General features: G+C 43.0%; 1 protein-coding gene across 2 annotated transcripts in view; it reads right to left on the bottom strand.

Annotated features, from left to right (window-relative positions):
• The window catches only part of LYN (LYN proto-oncogene, Src family tyrosine kinase), a 95814-nt gene that overhangs the window by 53007 nt on the left and 27899 nt on the right, over window positions 1-14908 (bottom strand). The window contains exons 2-6 of one of the 2 annotated variants that reach the window (XM_030553121.1): window positions 3485-3558; window positions 1737-1779; window positions 1540-1645; window positions 728-826; window positions 516-619 (exon numbers count right to left, since the gene is read on the bottom strand). In XM_030553121.1, coding sequence (XP_030408981.1) covers window positions 516-619; window positions 728-826; window positions 1540-1645; window positions 1737-1779; window positions 3485-3553 — 421 coding nt within the window. In that variant the 5' untranslated portion in view covers window positions 3554-3558. Of the gene's footprint in view, window positions 1-515; window positions 620-727; window positions 827-1539; window positions 1646-1736; window positions 1780-3421; window positions 3559-14908 lie in introns of both variants that reach the window. The other variant, XM_030553120.1, reaches the window with a different exon arrangement.

The raw sequence follows: 14908 nt of genomic DNA, 5'->3' as shown, positions 1-14908 counted from the left end.
CCTGGGCTCTTTAAATCACTGCTGGAGCCTAGCTGCTGCTACCCCACGTCCGCAGGTTTGGCCGATCATGGCTCCCACTGGCCGCAGTTCACTGCTCCAGGCCAATGGGAGCTGCTGAAAGCGGCGCGGGCCAAGGGACATATTGGCCGCTGCTTCCAGCAACTCCCATTGGCCTGGAGCGGTGAACTGCAGCCAATTGGAGTCGCGATTGGCCAGACCTGCGGATGCGGCAGGTAAACAAACCGGCCCAGCCTGCCAGGGGCTTTCCCTGCACAAGCGGCAGAACAAGTTTAGGAATCACTGATCTAACCCATCCAAGGAGTCACAGTTTTCTGAGTAGGTTTTAAGTGTTAAGCCATAGGACTCCCTCACTTCCTTTGGAGACTTTACCACAGTCTAATTGAATTCACTGATATATGCAGCAAACAACATAACATATTGGGCCAACTTCAGATCTTGATGACATGAGTTCATTTTTAACTCTGATATGAACCCCAAAGTAATTGATTGCCTACCTTTTAATGTTTCACTTTCTCGGATAAGGAATGCTCCAGGACTGTTTCCTGGTGCTAGAAGCTGTCTCTCTGCATCTTTCCTGGTTATATCTTTGAAGAACCATCTGAAAAGTATTTTGAAAGAGTTAGGGATATTTTTCCCTCTACCCCTAAGGATATGCAACAAGGTGGAAAAGAAAGTTTCAAATGTGCTGAAATATAGAAGAACATACTCTTCTGTTTCCAAGGTGTTTACTTTTGCTACGTAGTTGCTTGGAATGAAGCCTTCTTTCTTTGTTGAGAGAGATTTAGCTCTCCACCATTCTCCAAGCCTGAAACACAAAATAATAACAGTATTCACAACATGCAAACAAAAAATAATGAAAGGTTATTCAGCTACTTCTGTGGTGCTGCTGAGGACATTGGCTGGGCTGGAGCGGAAAAAAACAGCATTTACCTCAGAAACTTCAGCTTCAGAGCAAACTGCTACAACCCTCACCTGATCAGCTGCCCAAGTGTTACAGGGGCTGGGGGAAAGGACACAGTGTCACTTTCAAATGGAAACAGGGCCGGCTCCAGGCACCAGCATTCCAAGCTGGTGCTTGGGGCGGCATTCTGCAGGGGGCGGCAGTCCCTGTTGTTTTGCCCCCAAGCAGCGCGATGAATTGCCACCGTGGGGGGTAGTCCGTGTGCCCTTAGGGCGGCTCGCACGTTTCTGCATTGGCGGCAATTAGGCGGCAGCTTCTATGTTTAGCTGTCCGCGGCGGCTTCAGCTAAACATAGAAGCTACCGTCGAATTGCCGCCGCGGTGGAAATGTGCCTGCTGCCCTAAGGGCACACAGACTGCCCCGCGGCGGGAATTCAGTGCGCTGCTTGGGGCGGCGAAAACTGTAGAGCCGGCCCTGCATGGAAAGGAGCATTTTTCCTTGAGAGAGAGAGAGAGTGAGTGAGTGTGTGTGAGAGTGAGAGAGAAAACCAACATCTATATAGAGATGCAGTGATATCCAGAGATAAGGTACAGTATATCCAACACTGCTATACTTACTCCTCGAGAACTTTCATTTTTTCTCCTTTCTTGAAGGACAAGTCATCTTCATGAATTCCCTCATAAGGATACAAGGCTACTACAATGTCCCCATGCTCCTCCGCGTCTATTAATGCAGAAAGCCAAGTGACATTCTTACTGTTATATTTGTTCATATACAGCTATCACAAGTTGTTAATGTTCTTATGGAAACGTACCTTCTTTACAGAATCTCTGCCCTGGTAAAAGTTCGGTATTTCCCTACAACAAAATATTTGTTAATTAAGCAGTTGTAGATCACTATGATTATATACATTATATGCACAGTACATAATATAAAAGATTCTTCGGCTGGCGTAGAGTCATCTTTCATATTTCTAAGACAACATCCACAAAACTTAAATTAAAAAGAAGCATGTGGCTATTTTTCCTGCACAATTTTAAAGTCAAAAAATAAAGTAAACATTGAAGAAGTCCCAAGTAGACTTTGAACTTAGTAGCTCACACCTCACCAGGCTGAAAAGTGAAGTGTAAAATTCACAGCTTTGCTGTTGCTGCACTGACCTTTGACAAAGCTACTTTAACAGGACAACAGAGCAATAATTATCAGTGTGAGGATCTGCCCTCAGAAAGCTAAAAACACTATTAGGACTGTCAATTAATTACACTTAACGCCTGCAATTAATGGAAAACAAAAATTAATGCATTACGTTTTTTTTAATGCCTTGATTGCATACTTAACAGGGAGGGAGGCATTGGCAGCGGGGGCAGAAGCCCCAGCCCAGAGCCTCTCACCTATATTTGAAATACAGAAAACCACCAAAAATATTTAAATAAATAGTATTCTATTATTGTGTGATAAAAACTGTGATTAATCGCAATTAATTTTTTTAATCTCAAGAGCCCTATAAAATATATTTACTTTTCGTTTACTGAGTGGAGATGTGGGGAAACATGTTTACTGCTGACTGAGCAACTGAGAAAAAGGAATTATTTCATTTTTATCCAGGCAGTGACAATTCTTATATTTTGCCAATTTAGGGTGAAAAATGCTTATAGGTCTATATCATCTCCTCTGTACCAGGTCATCTTATAGGGTTTTGCACAGGAGATTTCAAGGCATCCTTCCCCCTCCTGGCTGCAGAAATACTTGGCAGGTGATGCTGTGTTTCCCCCTTTTCAGGAGAGGGGTTTTACTAGTGGACCTGCATGGTAGCAGACCCATGAGTTACACCTGTGGCCTGCCTTCAACACCCTCTCTTTGCTACTGTGGATGGAGCACTGCTCCACAGCACACACGGGTTTTCCGCTGGCTTACTTCACCCTATACGGCAGAATTGCATCCATTCTGCTGCTATTCAGTCCATATATACCTATGGAGAGAGGTGAGAAATCAAGGCTTGCTGCACTGTAACTACATGCCACAGTACACTCCTTATCAGTGTAGAACTACACATTCAAAATAAAGGGGTGGTACTTTTACAAAGAAATTCTGATGCTCTACAGTTCTTATGAGCTTAAAAGTGCAAAATGCTTCTAAAATACTGATGCTTTTAGAACGATTTCTAAACTATTTCAGACTCAGAGTCACTCAGCATTCCTTGAAAGCATCAAACATGCCAAACCTCCCTTCCCCTCTCCCCAACCCAACAACATGTCAGGGAGTATTTTCTCTATATAAAAAGAAGGCAGAGCTGATATTTATGAAGCAATAAACCACCAAGGGCTTTTAAAAATATTGCATACCCTTTGACGGTGAGTTGCACAGCACTACAAAGCAAAACTGTAGACAAAAATGAACAATTATAGCTTCTGCATGCATGTGTTTTTGATTTAAATTTAAATCATGCCAGTCATGCTTTGATCTTGCTATTGGAATTCTCCCCTGAGACTATCTACTTACTGGCCTTTGCTGTTTATTGGACGTTGGATCCCTCACATAAATAGTTCGTTCAGTTTTACGTACTGGTTGGTTCTTCAAATCTAGCCCATCTCCATGCAGAGTCTCTTTTCTTTTTGATTTTATACATCCCATATTTCCTGTTGGAATAAAAAAGGTATTAAACAAAAATGTTTTATTATATAACCAAGTAGCTTTCCATGCAATCATCTGACTATGTAACACAAACTTTCTTTCCATGCACAATACCTGAGCATCAATTATGAAAGCTTCAAGTATCAGAATTGATACATGTACCTGTGGTTGGGAACCACTGCTTTAGTAGTTCCCCAATACATTCTATATCTAGGTAACCCTTATGTCAGTGTTTGTGTTCAAGATAGGACTGTCTAGGTCCAGCTACTAGTATCTACGTAACTGGACTCCACCCAAGTAATTATGCATTTATTGAGAAAGCACCTGCAACAAATTATCTTCCTCCTTTGTAGGGCAGTAATTACCTTTATTTGTCACAGGATCTGCCTTGAAGACACCAAAAAAGTGTTTACATGTCAAACAGTCTAATGGAATGGGCTTGGGGCACTTACACTGCAAGTAAACCAGAGATAGCCAAAGCACAGGCTGCGGAGCTGAAACAGCCCATTGAATTCTACACCAGGTCTTGTGTCTGCCCACATCTTCAGTACAGAAGCCTTGTCCACACTAGAAAGTTGTACCTCTTTAACAATACTTATATGGTTAAAGAGATACAACTCTCCTAGTGTGTATACAGTTATATCAGTGTAAAGGTGCCACAACTGTTCCATAGCACAAGGGCACCATATCATATAAGGCACTTTTATAGTGGTATAACTACATCCACAGTAGGGCTTATGTATTTTTATAATACAAACCGTTTTATAGTAAGAGTCACGCCCCTAACCAACATAGTTATAGCAGTACAGCTAGCAAGTGTAGACCTAGCCTTAGAAGCAGTCCTCAAGGAATACAGTCACAACATGTTATGCTCCCACCCAGGGCCGGCTCTAGCCATTTCGCCGTCCCAAGCATGGCGGCATGCCGCAGGGAGCACTCTGCTACTCGCCGGTCCTGCAGCTTTGGTGGACCTCCCGCAGGCATGCCTGCAGATGCTCCATCAGAGCCGCAGGACCAGGGGACCCTCCGCAGGCACATCTGCGGGAGGTCCACCGGAGCTGCCTGCCGCCCTCCTGGCAACCAGCAGAGCACCCCCCGCGGCATGCCGCCCCAAGCACGCGCTTGGCGCACTAGGGCCTGGAGCTGGCCCTGCTCCCACCAGTTGTAGCCTTCCCCCCAGGTCAAGATGGAGCACTGCATGTTGGAACCTATAGTCTCTGTGGGCTGCACCTCTTCCTCTACATTAGAGATGAAGGTAGCTGCAGTCTGCCCCATTTTATGGAAATTAGATGTGGCCCTTTGACATCAAAGTTTGGGTGTCCACGAATAAACTCACTGGTCAGTGCACCATTGAGTTCAGTGACCAACTGAGAGCTCATTGATCTCCAAACCAGCTAGTCACTTGTGTTCTCTTAAATTAAAAACAAAACACAAAAAAGTGCCCAAGGGCCCTCATTCCACAAGAAAAGTGAGTGCAGTTTTCAGTTCTGGCATATCAATGATTGTAGCATTTCCACTCACCAGTGTAAGGTGGAGAGGCTGCATTTCTGTTGGGATCTTTTCTTACAATAGAAACCTCTTATGCTTTCATTTTTGCTTTGTGAAAACCCCATTGGAAATCCTCCCGTTCTCCAGTTCCATATGGGAGATGCATGCGCACGCGCACGCGCACACACACACACACACACCTTCTTTCATTTGAGCACTAACAGAAGCACCCTCCAAGTTTTCAGGCACAACTCATTGTGGGCATGCAAAACTTACTTGCACTTTTGAACATGACAAACATATGTGCAAGCTGGGGTTTGTGTGTGCATATTTGATTATTAGATGTCTAACTACCTGACTGCACCCAGAATAAATGAGGTATTCAGTCATCTACATGTTAACACCAGTGCCCACAATTTTGCACCTACAACACCACAGCCTGAAGTTGAAGACTCTCAAAAAACTGGCATGAAAGTAGTCAAGCACATGCCCTAATTTTAAGTGCCACTGATTTAAAAAGGACTAATCCTATTCTTACAGTTAAACATGTGGTTAAGCGTTTTACTGAATTGGGGCCTAAATCACAGACAGAAAAGTACCGTCCTCACTAATGGGATGAAGTCTAAAAAAATGAGTCTTTTAAAATGAGTTTTATTCCATGAGACAACCAGACAGATAAAAAGTGACTTGCCCAAGGTCACAAATCATATCAGTGGCAGCGCAGGGAAAAGAAACCCTGACTCCCAGTTCAGAGCCTTATAACCACTGGAGATGGAAAGGATTAATGTGATGCGGGGACCTTAACTGTATGTTATGGTGGGAGGGGGAACGAAGAGAGATTGAAGATCCATCCCCCCCAAAGTTAAAAAAGGATGTTAACTTTAGTTGTAATTGTGTCATTCATAATGGTGACAGTAAAATCATTTGATGAATATTTTGCACACACAACTAAATTTCAGCCATCTAGTAACATATACTTCAGATGCGTCATCCAAGATTAAACTCACAGCAATGATAAACTAGAACACGAATGTGTTACAGATTGAGGGACCAATTCTGCAAGATACTAATCTCCTCCAAAGAGGCGCTAAGCACTTTTCACTCCCATTGATTTCAATGGGAGTTAGGGGTACCCTGGGCCAGATCCACAAAGGAATTCCAATCCAATGGAAGTTAGGAGTCATAAATCTTTGTGGATCTGGATCTCAATTCCTCATAGATCAAACCCTTTACCTGTCCTTTATTAATTACTCTCTCAAATCTTTCTAAAAAAGCAGTTGAAAAAACTGCAACAGATTAAGGTAAATGAAGTGCATGTTTAACTTTCAGACAAACTGATTTACAGGATTTCTAATTAAGTGTATGAACATTCTGAAAACCTCATCTCACGTAAAGCAACTGAAAAATATTTAAGACATGTTAAGAATTTTGCCACTTACTTCATTTTATTCTGATACTATAATGGTAAAATTAGAGTTTCTATGAATATACAATTACATAGTATAAATATTAGGAACATTAGGAAGCTCATAGTTATCTTTGCAGGGCATGTGTGTGTAAAAACTTAGGTTTGTAACCTAAGTTTGTAACAACAAACTGAAGATGTTTATCAGAGATGCATAAAGTACTGGGGACACCCATGGAAGTATATGATCCCAAGGTCATATACTTGGGATCATATACTTCCATGGGTGTCCCCAGTACTTTATGCATCTCTGATAAACATTATACATTGAAAGCAAATTCACTTCTTGCACCTGGGCAGGAAGGTCCTTAGAATGAATGGCATGAGAATTAAAACTCCATAAAGCTAATCTTAACAGCAGACATTGTAAGATAAATATGCTAAAAGTGATAGATTTTAAAATATTTATACTATGTAATTGCCTCTTTTAACCCTTAAAATATAAACAGTCAACCCTAGTAAAAATATATTACTGAAAAAGTATTGAAAAATATGTAATGAATGAAGCATATCTATTTCTTAAGTTATAGTATATTTCTATAGAAAGTATGAGAAAGTAGATTTATGCATGAATATTGCATTTACTGTAAAATGTTTATTTGCATGACATTTTCCTCCCTACTTACCTCAATAAACATTGGGTAAATTTAATCTTTTGTGACAAGGAAGTTCTTTTTTGCTGGTACTAAGAGGAGGATTGGATAAGCTTTCAGCTGTTCAGAAGTACAACATTGTTACAGGTTAGAGTATTTGTTCTTCTGAGATAAGAATCATTTGTACAACAAAGGTAATACTTTCAGTCTCTTTACAGACATTTCTTATTCCCACAATGTTTTGCAGTAGGCGATATGTTACTTTTCATCAATGCTTTTAATCAATTTTCCTATCCACTTTTCTAGACATGAAAGGTGCTGTACATGTGGATGAGAAGAAACTATATAAAAGAGGATAGCTTCTATAAGCAGACACTTAACTAAGTAATTTGACTTAAATTATTGAATAAAAGCATCTGATTTTATTACATGGCCTAAAAGGTAAAATGAAGTTTAAAGACATGACTGCTCTTTTGATTAACATCTTCAGTTTGTTGTTACAAACTTAGGTTACAAACCTAAGTTTTTACACACACATGCCCTGCAAAGATAACTATGAGCTTCCTAATGTTGTTTCATAATCACCAACCTTTCTTTTGATGTCTACAAAGATGTAGGATTCAAAGAGAATTCAAGACCATCATCATCTGCCAGCATATCCTCTCACTCCAGTAGTATTTTGTCTCTTCTCTTTGCTTAGCTTTCTCTTTGATTTCAAGTAGATTTTAGGTACCAGAAACTGTCTGCAATGTATTTGTTTGGATTTTAAAAGCTGCTGTCGTTCTGACAAACACAGCTGTTTTATCTGCCTGTTGCTTCAGTACCAGCAATGTAATTTAACTAAAACCACAAGTATTTTAGCCTAATACTCATAGTGGAAGATCACGTGACTATTACAGGTCCATCCACTATGACGTTTGTACCTCATGATGTTTTGCTTCCTCTAAGTGCTTATCTATATACATCATCTATATCTTATCACATTTTTCAATATGTTCGTGGTTGCCTCTTCTAGTGATGTTTGTTACACATATTAATTATGCTGTGAGTTAACGATATTTTCATAAATCAACTTGAATGCCTGGGCTTTTCTTAACCAATCACTTTTTACTAAACTGCTTCTCAAATCCCAACACATTTTTCAATCACTTAGAGTGGTTTTAGTTTAATCTTAGTATAAACTGGAGAATAATCTTAATTTTCAAAACTGACTAAAATATTTTTATAATAGCTTTTTAAAAAGTTGTTATAAAATCCATATCCTCCAATTAGTAAAATGCACTAACATACAGTATGCAAACTGCCTAATAGTATCTATTCAAGGAGCTGACTAAACAATCCCAAAGCTGTGATAAGATATAGGTACCTCTTAATAAATCTCTCTATATATGGATACTTACTGTGCAAATGAGACGTTTCTATGTCATTGCAAGCTTTATAGGTGGTAGAATATAACGTTAAACAATAGTTAATCATCAGTTATTTATACTGTCTGCCTGTTGTAAGAGACTGAAATATTTATTTTTGTAAATTATATTTCATATCTTAACTGTGCAATCTGCTGTGAAGGAACAATGTTGCTTTTTTAAAAAAATCAAAAATCCAAAAAGTTATCATTGGGCAATGCTTTGCATTTAGAACTCTGAATCTAGATTTGAAAACAGCCTATTTTTCACCTGCACATTCCAAAAAGATTAAAATTAAAATGACAGGTAAGTGCATCTTTTTACAATTTTAAATTGTATTAGTACTCCCTTAGAAAGCTGAAAAGAACATTTCTCTCTCTCTTTAGTCTTTTTCCAATTTCATCCCACTTTCTCTCACTGTGGCTTTTTACACTGATTGTTCTGTGTTTTTTTTTTCATAGTTTATAAGGCCAGACATAGAGCTGGTTGTAAATTTCCTAATGAAACAGAATTTTCTTAGAAAATGCTGGTTCTTCAAACCCAAAATGTCTCATGAAAGCAAATCAGGTTCTATGAATTTTAGTGAACCACAGGAAGGTTTCTGTCAGAAATCTGCCTAGTTCCCTGCCAGCCCATGTGGCGTGGTGCTCGAGAGCCCCACCATTCACACTGCACTGGAGCCGGGGTCCTCCAGGTTTCCAGGATACATATTTCTAGGAAACACCACCATGCCAGGGCTTTCTGGCTCCCTGCAGTCCCAAAAGCCCAGGGAAAATCGGCTCTAGCCAGGGTTCTCGGAATGTAGGCTCCTTCTTCTGCAGCACAGAGCTTGGAACCCCTTTCTGCCACACAGTTGGGAACCTAGAAGTCCTGCAATGGGCTTCCAGAGTCTAGGGCTCTGGGGCAGCCCTGCCATACAGACTGTCCCTGGGCCTGTGAGCCCACGGCTTCCAGACTACTGGGCCAGTTGCAGGGCCAGCTCCAGGGTTTTTTGGTGCCTTAAGTGGTGGCGGGGGAGCGGGGGGGGGGGGAGGGAATCTGCAATTGCGATCGGCAGCAGCTCCACCACGCCGCTTTCTTCTTCGGTGGCAATTCAGAGGCAGGTCCTTCCCTCTGAGAGGGACCGAAGGACCCGCCACCAAATTGCCACTGAAGTGCCCGAGGTGCCGCCCCTTCCCTTGGGCTGCTTGCTGAGCTGGTGCCTGGAGTGGGCCCTGGTCAGTTGCCTCCCCAGGCTGCCTGACTCTCTCATCTGATCTCCTGTATAAATACAGACTAGAGGACTTCCCTGAATTAATTCAAGTTTGAACTAGAGTGTGTCTTTTGGAAAAAATCCAAACATGATTGAAAAATTTCCAGTGATGACCGTTGTTTTCTTGGCGTCTCCATCATAACCATCTAAACAGATTTATTCAAATATTGAAGCCTTCTTCTCTAGGCAAAAGTATGGAAAAACCTTAAAAGATTTGGAAATTCAGTTCATATGACCTTTTTTCTCCCATCCAGCCTGGCAAAGACCACCTCCTCTTACCAGAGTATTTCAAGGACCCTGTTTTTCAGTACCGCAGCTCTCTCCTGCCTGTGTTGTAAGGACCAACTCTACAGTAAGGGCTTACACTTCCATCTTTGAGAGCCCTAGAAATACCACATTTCTGGCACACTGTCACTCGATGCAGTCTGTAGCATATCTGCCTCAGAGAACACAACAGAAAAATTTAAATCAAAGCACTAGGGCTCAGCATAGATTTACGTGGATCTGGCAGCATACTTTTAAACCTGCTGGTCATGATGAGGGAAGGGACTCTGGCTAACACAACAGTAAGAAACAATGTTAGCCAGAGGGGAGGGGAGTCATAGGAAGGGAGTAAATTTGGGGGTTCATGACTTCAAATCTTAAAAAAACATTTAGGTTTTTGTTTTATTCAAGTCAGTTGCCATAAAAGGCATAAGAAGATGTTCTTTAAATACACAACGAGCAAGAGAAAGATGAAGGAAAGTGCAGGTCCTCTACTTAGCATGGAAGGAAAGCTAATAATAGATTACATCAAGAAGGCTGAGGCATTTAATGCCTGTTTTGCTTGCCTTCATGAAAAAAAGGGTACTGGTGACCAGATACTCAATACAACCAATATTAACAAGAAGCGGGAAGGAACAAAAGCCAAAATAGGAAAAGAAAAGGTTAAAGAATATTTAGATGTATTCAAATCAGCAGAGTGTAATGAAATTCATCCTAGAGGAGCTAGCTGAAGCAATCTCAAAAATGTTAGCAATTATCTTCAAGAATTCATGGAAAATGGGTGAGGTCCCAGAGGACAAGAGAAGGGTAAACAAACATAGTACCTATTTTTAAAAAGGGGAACAAAGACGACCCAAGGAATTATAGACCAATCAGCCTAACTTTGATCTCTAGAAAGATACTGGAACAAATTGTTAAACACACAGTTTGTAAGCACCTAGTGCAGGGGTACTGTATGGAGGCCAGGTAGGTAAGACTGTGCCTCCCCAAACAGCCTGCTCCCCGCCCCCATCTACCCCCTCCCACTTCCCACCCCCTGACTGCCCACCTCAGAATCGCCAATCCATCCAACCTCCCCTGCTCCTTGTCTCCTGACCACCCCCTGCCAGTACCCCTAACCCCTTATCCACCCCCCTGCTCCCTGTCCCCTGACTGCCCTAATCCCTATTCACACCCCTGCCCCCTGACAGCCTCCCCCCAGGACTCCCACTCCCAACCCTCCCTGTTCCTCATCCCCTGACCACCACCCCCAGTACCTCCAGCCCATCCAACCGCCCCCTCCTCCCTGACTACCCCCCAAGACCTCCTGCTCCCTTACCCAACCCCCAGCTCCCCCGCCCCCTTACCAGCAGCAGGAGCTCACAGCTGTGACACCCAGACAGAGCCAGCTGTGCTCCCGATGCTGCCCAGCAGGAGTACGGCCCGCACGGTGGCATGGCTGCGGGGAAGGGGAGACAGCGGGGGAGGGGCTGGGGACTAGGCTGCCTGGCCAGGAGCTCAGGGGCCGGGCAGAACGGTCCCAGGGGCCAGATGTGGCCCATGGGCTGTAGTTCGTCCACATCTGACCTAGAGAATAATAAGGTTATAAGGAATAGCCAGCATGGATTTGTCAAGAGCAAATCATGCCAAACCAGCCTCATTTCCTTCTTTGACAGGGTTTCTGGCCTAGTGGATGGTGCAGGAAGCAGTAGTTGCGATAACCTGGATTTTAGTAAAGATTTTCACACAATTCCACATGACATTCTCATAAGCAAACTAGAGAAATGCAGTCTAGATTAAGGTACTATAAGGTGGATACACAACTGGTTGAAAGACCACGCTCAAAGAGTAGTTATGAATAGTTCTCTGTCAAACTGGGAGTGTCTCTCTAGTGGGGTCCAGCAGATGTCAATATTTTTATTAATAACTTGGGTAACAAAGAGAATGCTTATAAAATATGCATATGACACCAACCTGAGAGGACTTGCAAGAACTCTGGAGGAGGACAGGATTCAAATTCAAAAGGACCTTGACAAATTGGAGAATTTGTTTCAATTCAACAAGATGAAATTCAATAAAGACAGTGCAAAGTACTCCAGGGGTGGGGATCAAATGTACAACTACAAAATGGGGAATAACTGGCTATGTGGTAGTTCTGCTGAAAAAGCATCTGATGGTTATAGTGGATCACAAACTGAACATGAGTCAACAATGTGGTGCTAATATTCTGGGGTGTATTAACAGGAGTATCATATGTAAGACGCAGGAGGTAATTGTCCTGCTCAACTTGGCACTGGGAGCCTCAGCTGGAGTACTCTGTCCAATTCTTGGCACCACATTTCAGGAAGATGTGGAGAAACTGGAGGGAATCCAGAGGAGGACGACAGAAAATGATAAAAGGCTTACAAAACCTGACATATAAGGAAAGGTTAAAAAAAATAGCAAGTTTAGTCTTGAGAAGAGGAGACTGATGGGGGAGCTGATAACAGTCTTCATATATATTAAGGGCTGTTATAAAGAGGACTGTGATCAATTCTTGTTCTACCTTCAGTGGACATGGAGAACAAGTAATAGGCTTAATCTGCAGCAAGGGAGATTTAGGCTGGATATTAGGAAAAACTTTCTGACTAAAAGGGTTAAGTTCTGAAATAAGCTTCCAACAGAGGTTGTGGAATCATTGGAAACAGACCATCCCTGACAGGTGTTTGCCCAGCCTAAGTTTACTTGGTCATGCCTCAGCGCAGGGGGCTGGACTAGATGATTTCTCGGGGTCCTTCCCATCTCTACATTTTCTATTATTCTATATTCCACCAATACTCATAAAAAGGATTTTTGGCCTACTGCATGTCTCTGATTCTATTCTTATTAACTCAGGATGTTCCCTGGACTCACAAGCCCAGAAACCTTTGAGTCAATCTTCACCCTAACCTTGTTTCCTTTTCCACATCTCCCTTTTACACTACTTTCCAGAACATTGGGACATTGACTGACTTTCTGCTGAAATCTTTATGCATATATTATTCACTTCCTGTCTCATCCATTTTAGTCCTCTCTTTATTTAATTCATTCTTATTGGTCCAGCCCACCACCCTCACATTCCCTCCTCATTTTAATCCAATCCCTTACCTGGCAGACACACATGCACCAGAGAACACCACACTGAAGGGCACTGCATTTCCAAGGCCATCATGCTGCTCCCCTCCCCTTGCCCCACAAGCAGTCCATTCAACATGTGAAGTGTTAGTGAATGCTGAACTCAAAACTCTACCAAGCAGAGCCCCTTACTCAGACTTGGTGCAAGTATGGGCTGCTCCCTTGAAATTAATGAATTTGCACTGTTTTACATGAAATCTGAATTGGTCCCAAGAACCTTTTCCTTGTGACATCAGTCCCACTGACATGAGCAGTAGGGTTCCCAACTTTCTATTGGCTGAAAACCAGATCCCCAAGGCCCTGCCCTCCCACCCCGCCTCTTCATCCCAAGGCCCCACCCCGCTCTGCCTTTTCACCAGGCCCTGCCCCCCACCTGCTCCTCTTCCCCCCTCCCCATCACTTGCTGCTCTCCCTTTTCAACTGGACTTTCCAGTAGAAAACCAGACACTTGGCAACCTTAGGCCTGGTCTACACTACGCTTTTAAACTGATTTTAGCAGCGTTAAACCGATTTAACGGCGCACCCGTCCACACTACGAGGCCCTTCATATTGATATAAAGGGCTCTTTAAATTGGTTTCTGTACTCCTCCCCAACAAGAGAAGTAGCGCTAAAATCAGTATTACCATATCGGATTAGGGTTAGTGTGGCCGCAAATCGACGGTATTGGCCTCCAGGTGGTATCCCACAGTGCACAGTGCTCCATTACTGAAGACGAAATGCCAGAGTGTTGGAAAAAAATCTCCAGGCTACACAGTGCTGTGTGAAAGCGTAACAGAAAGCCAAAGAATCAAATGGACGCTCATGGAGGGAGGGAGGGGGTGCTGAGGACTCCAGCTATCCCACAGTCCACAGCAGTCTCCAAAAAGTATTTGCATTCTTGGCTGAGCTCCCAGTGCCTGTAGGTTCAAACACATTGTCCAGCATGGTTCAGGGTATAGCTCGTCAATTTACTCCCTCCCCCCGACCACGTGAAAGAAAAGGGAAAGAAATCGTTTCTTGACTTTTTTCAGTGTCACCCTATGTCTACTGAACGCTGCTGGTAGACGTGATGCTGCAGCAGTGAAGAACAGTATCCGCTCTTCTCCCCTCCCCGGTGGCAGATGGTACAATATGACTGCTATCCATCATCACCATCAGCCCGTGAGTGCTTCTGGCTGGCCTCAGGTGAGGCTGGCCAGGGGCGTCTGGGTAAAAATAGGAATGATTCCCGGTCATTCCCAGTAGATGGTACAGAACGGCTGGTAACCGTCCTCATCATAGCAACTGGGGACTGAGCTCCATCAGCCCCCTACCTTTCCTGTGTAAAGAAAAGATTCTGTACTGCCTAGACTGTCACAGCACCGGAAGGTTGCCTCCCCCTCATTTTATCTCACTAACAAGTCACTGTTTCTTATTCCTGCATTCTTTATAACTTCATGACACAAATGGGGGGGACACTGCCATGGTAGTCCAGGAAGGTTGGGGGAGGAGGGAAGCAATGGGTGGGGTTGTTGCAGGGGCACCCGCCGTGAATGGCATGTAGCTCACCATTTCTGGGGGATCTGACACAGAGCAGCTGTGCTCTCTGATACACTGGTTCTCTAGTACACTTGCCCCATATTCAAGGCAGGACTGACTCTATTTTTAGAAACCATAAAGGAGAGATTGACTCAGGGAGTCATTCCCAGTTTTGCCTTTGCGCCCCCAGCAGACATCAGCCAGGGGCACCCATGATAGCAGCAGACAGTACAGAATGACAGATAACCATCATCTTA

This window comes from Gopherus evgoodei, chromosome 2 (assembly GCF_007399415.2).
Source record: "Gopherus evgoodei ecotype Sinaloan lineage chromosome 2, rGopEvg1_v1.p, whole genome shotgun sequence".
Taxonomy (NCBI): domain Eukaryota; kingdom Metazoa; phylum Chordata; order Testudines; family Testudinidae; genus Gopherus; species Gopherus evgoodei.
Note: the sequence above shows the minus strand (reverse complement) of the source record. Positions and strands in the feature narration are given on the sequence as shown.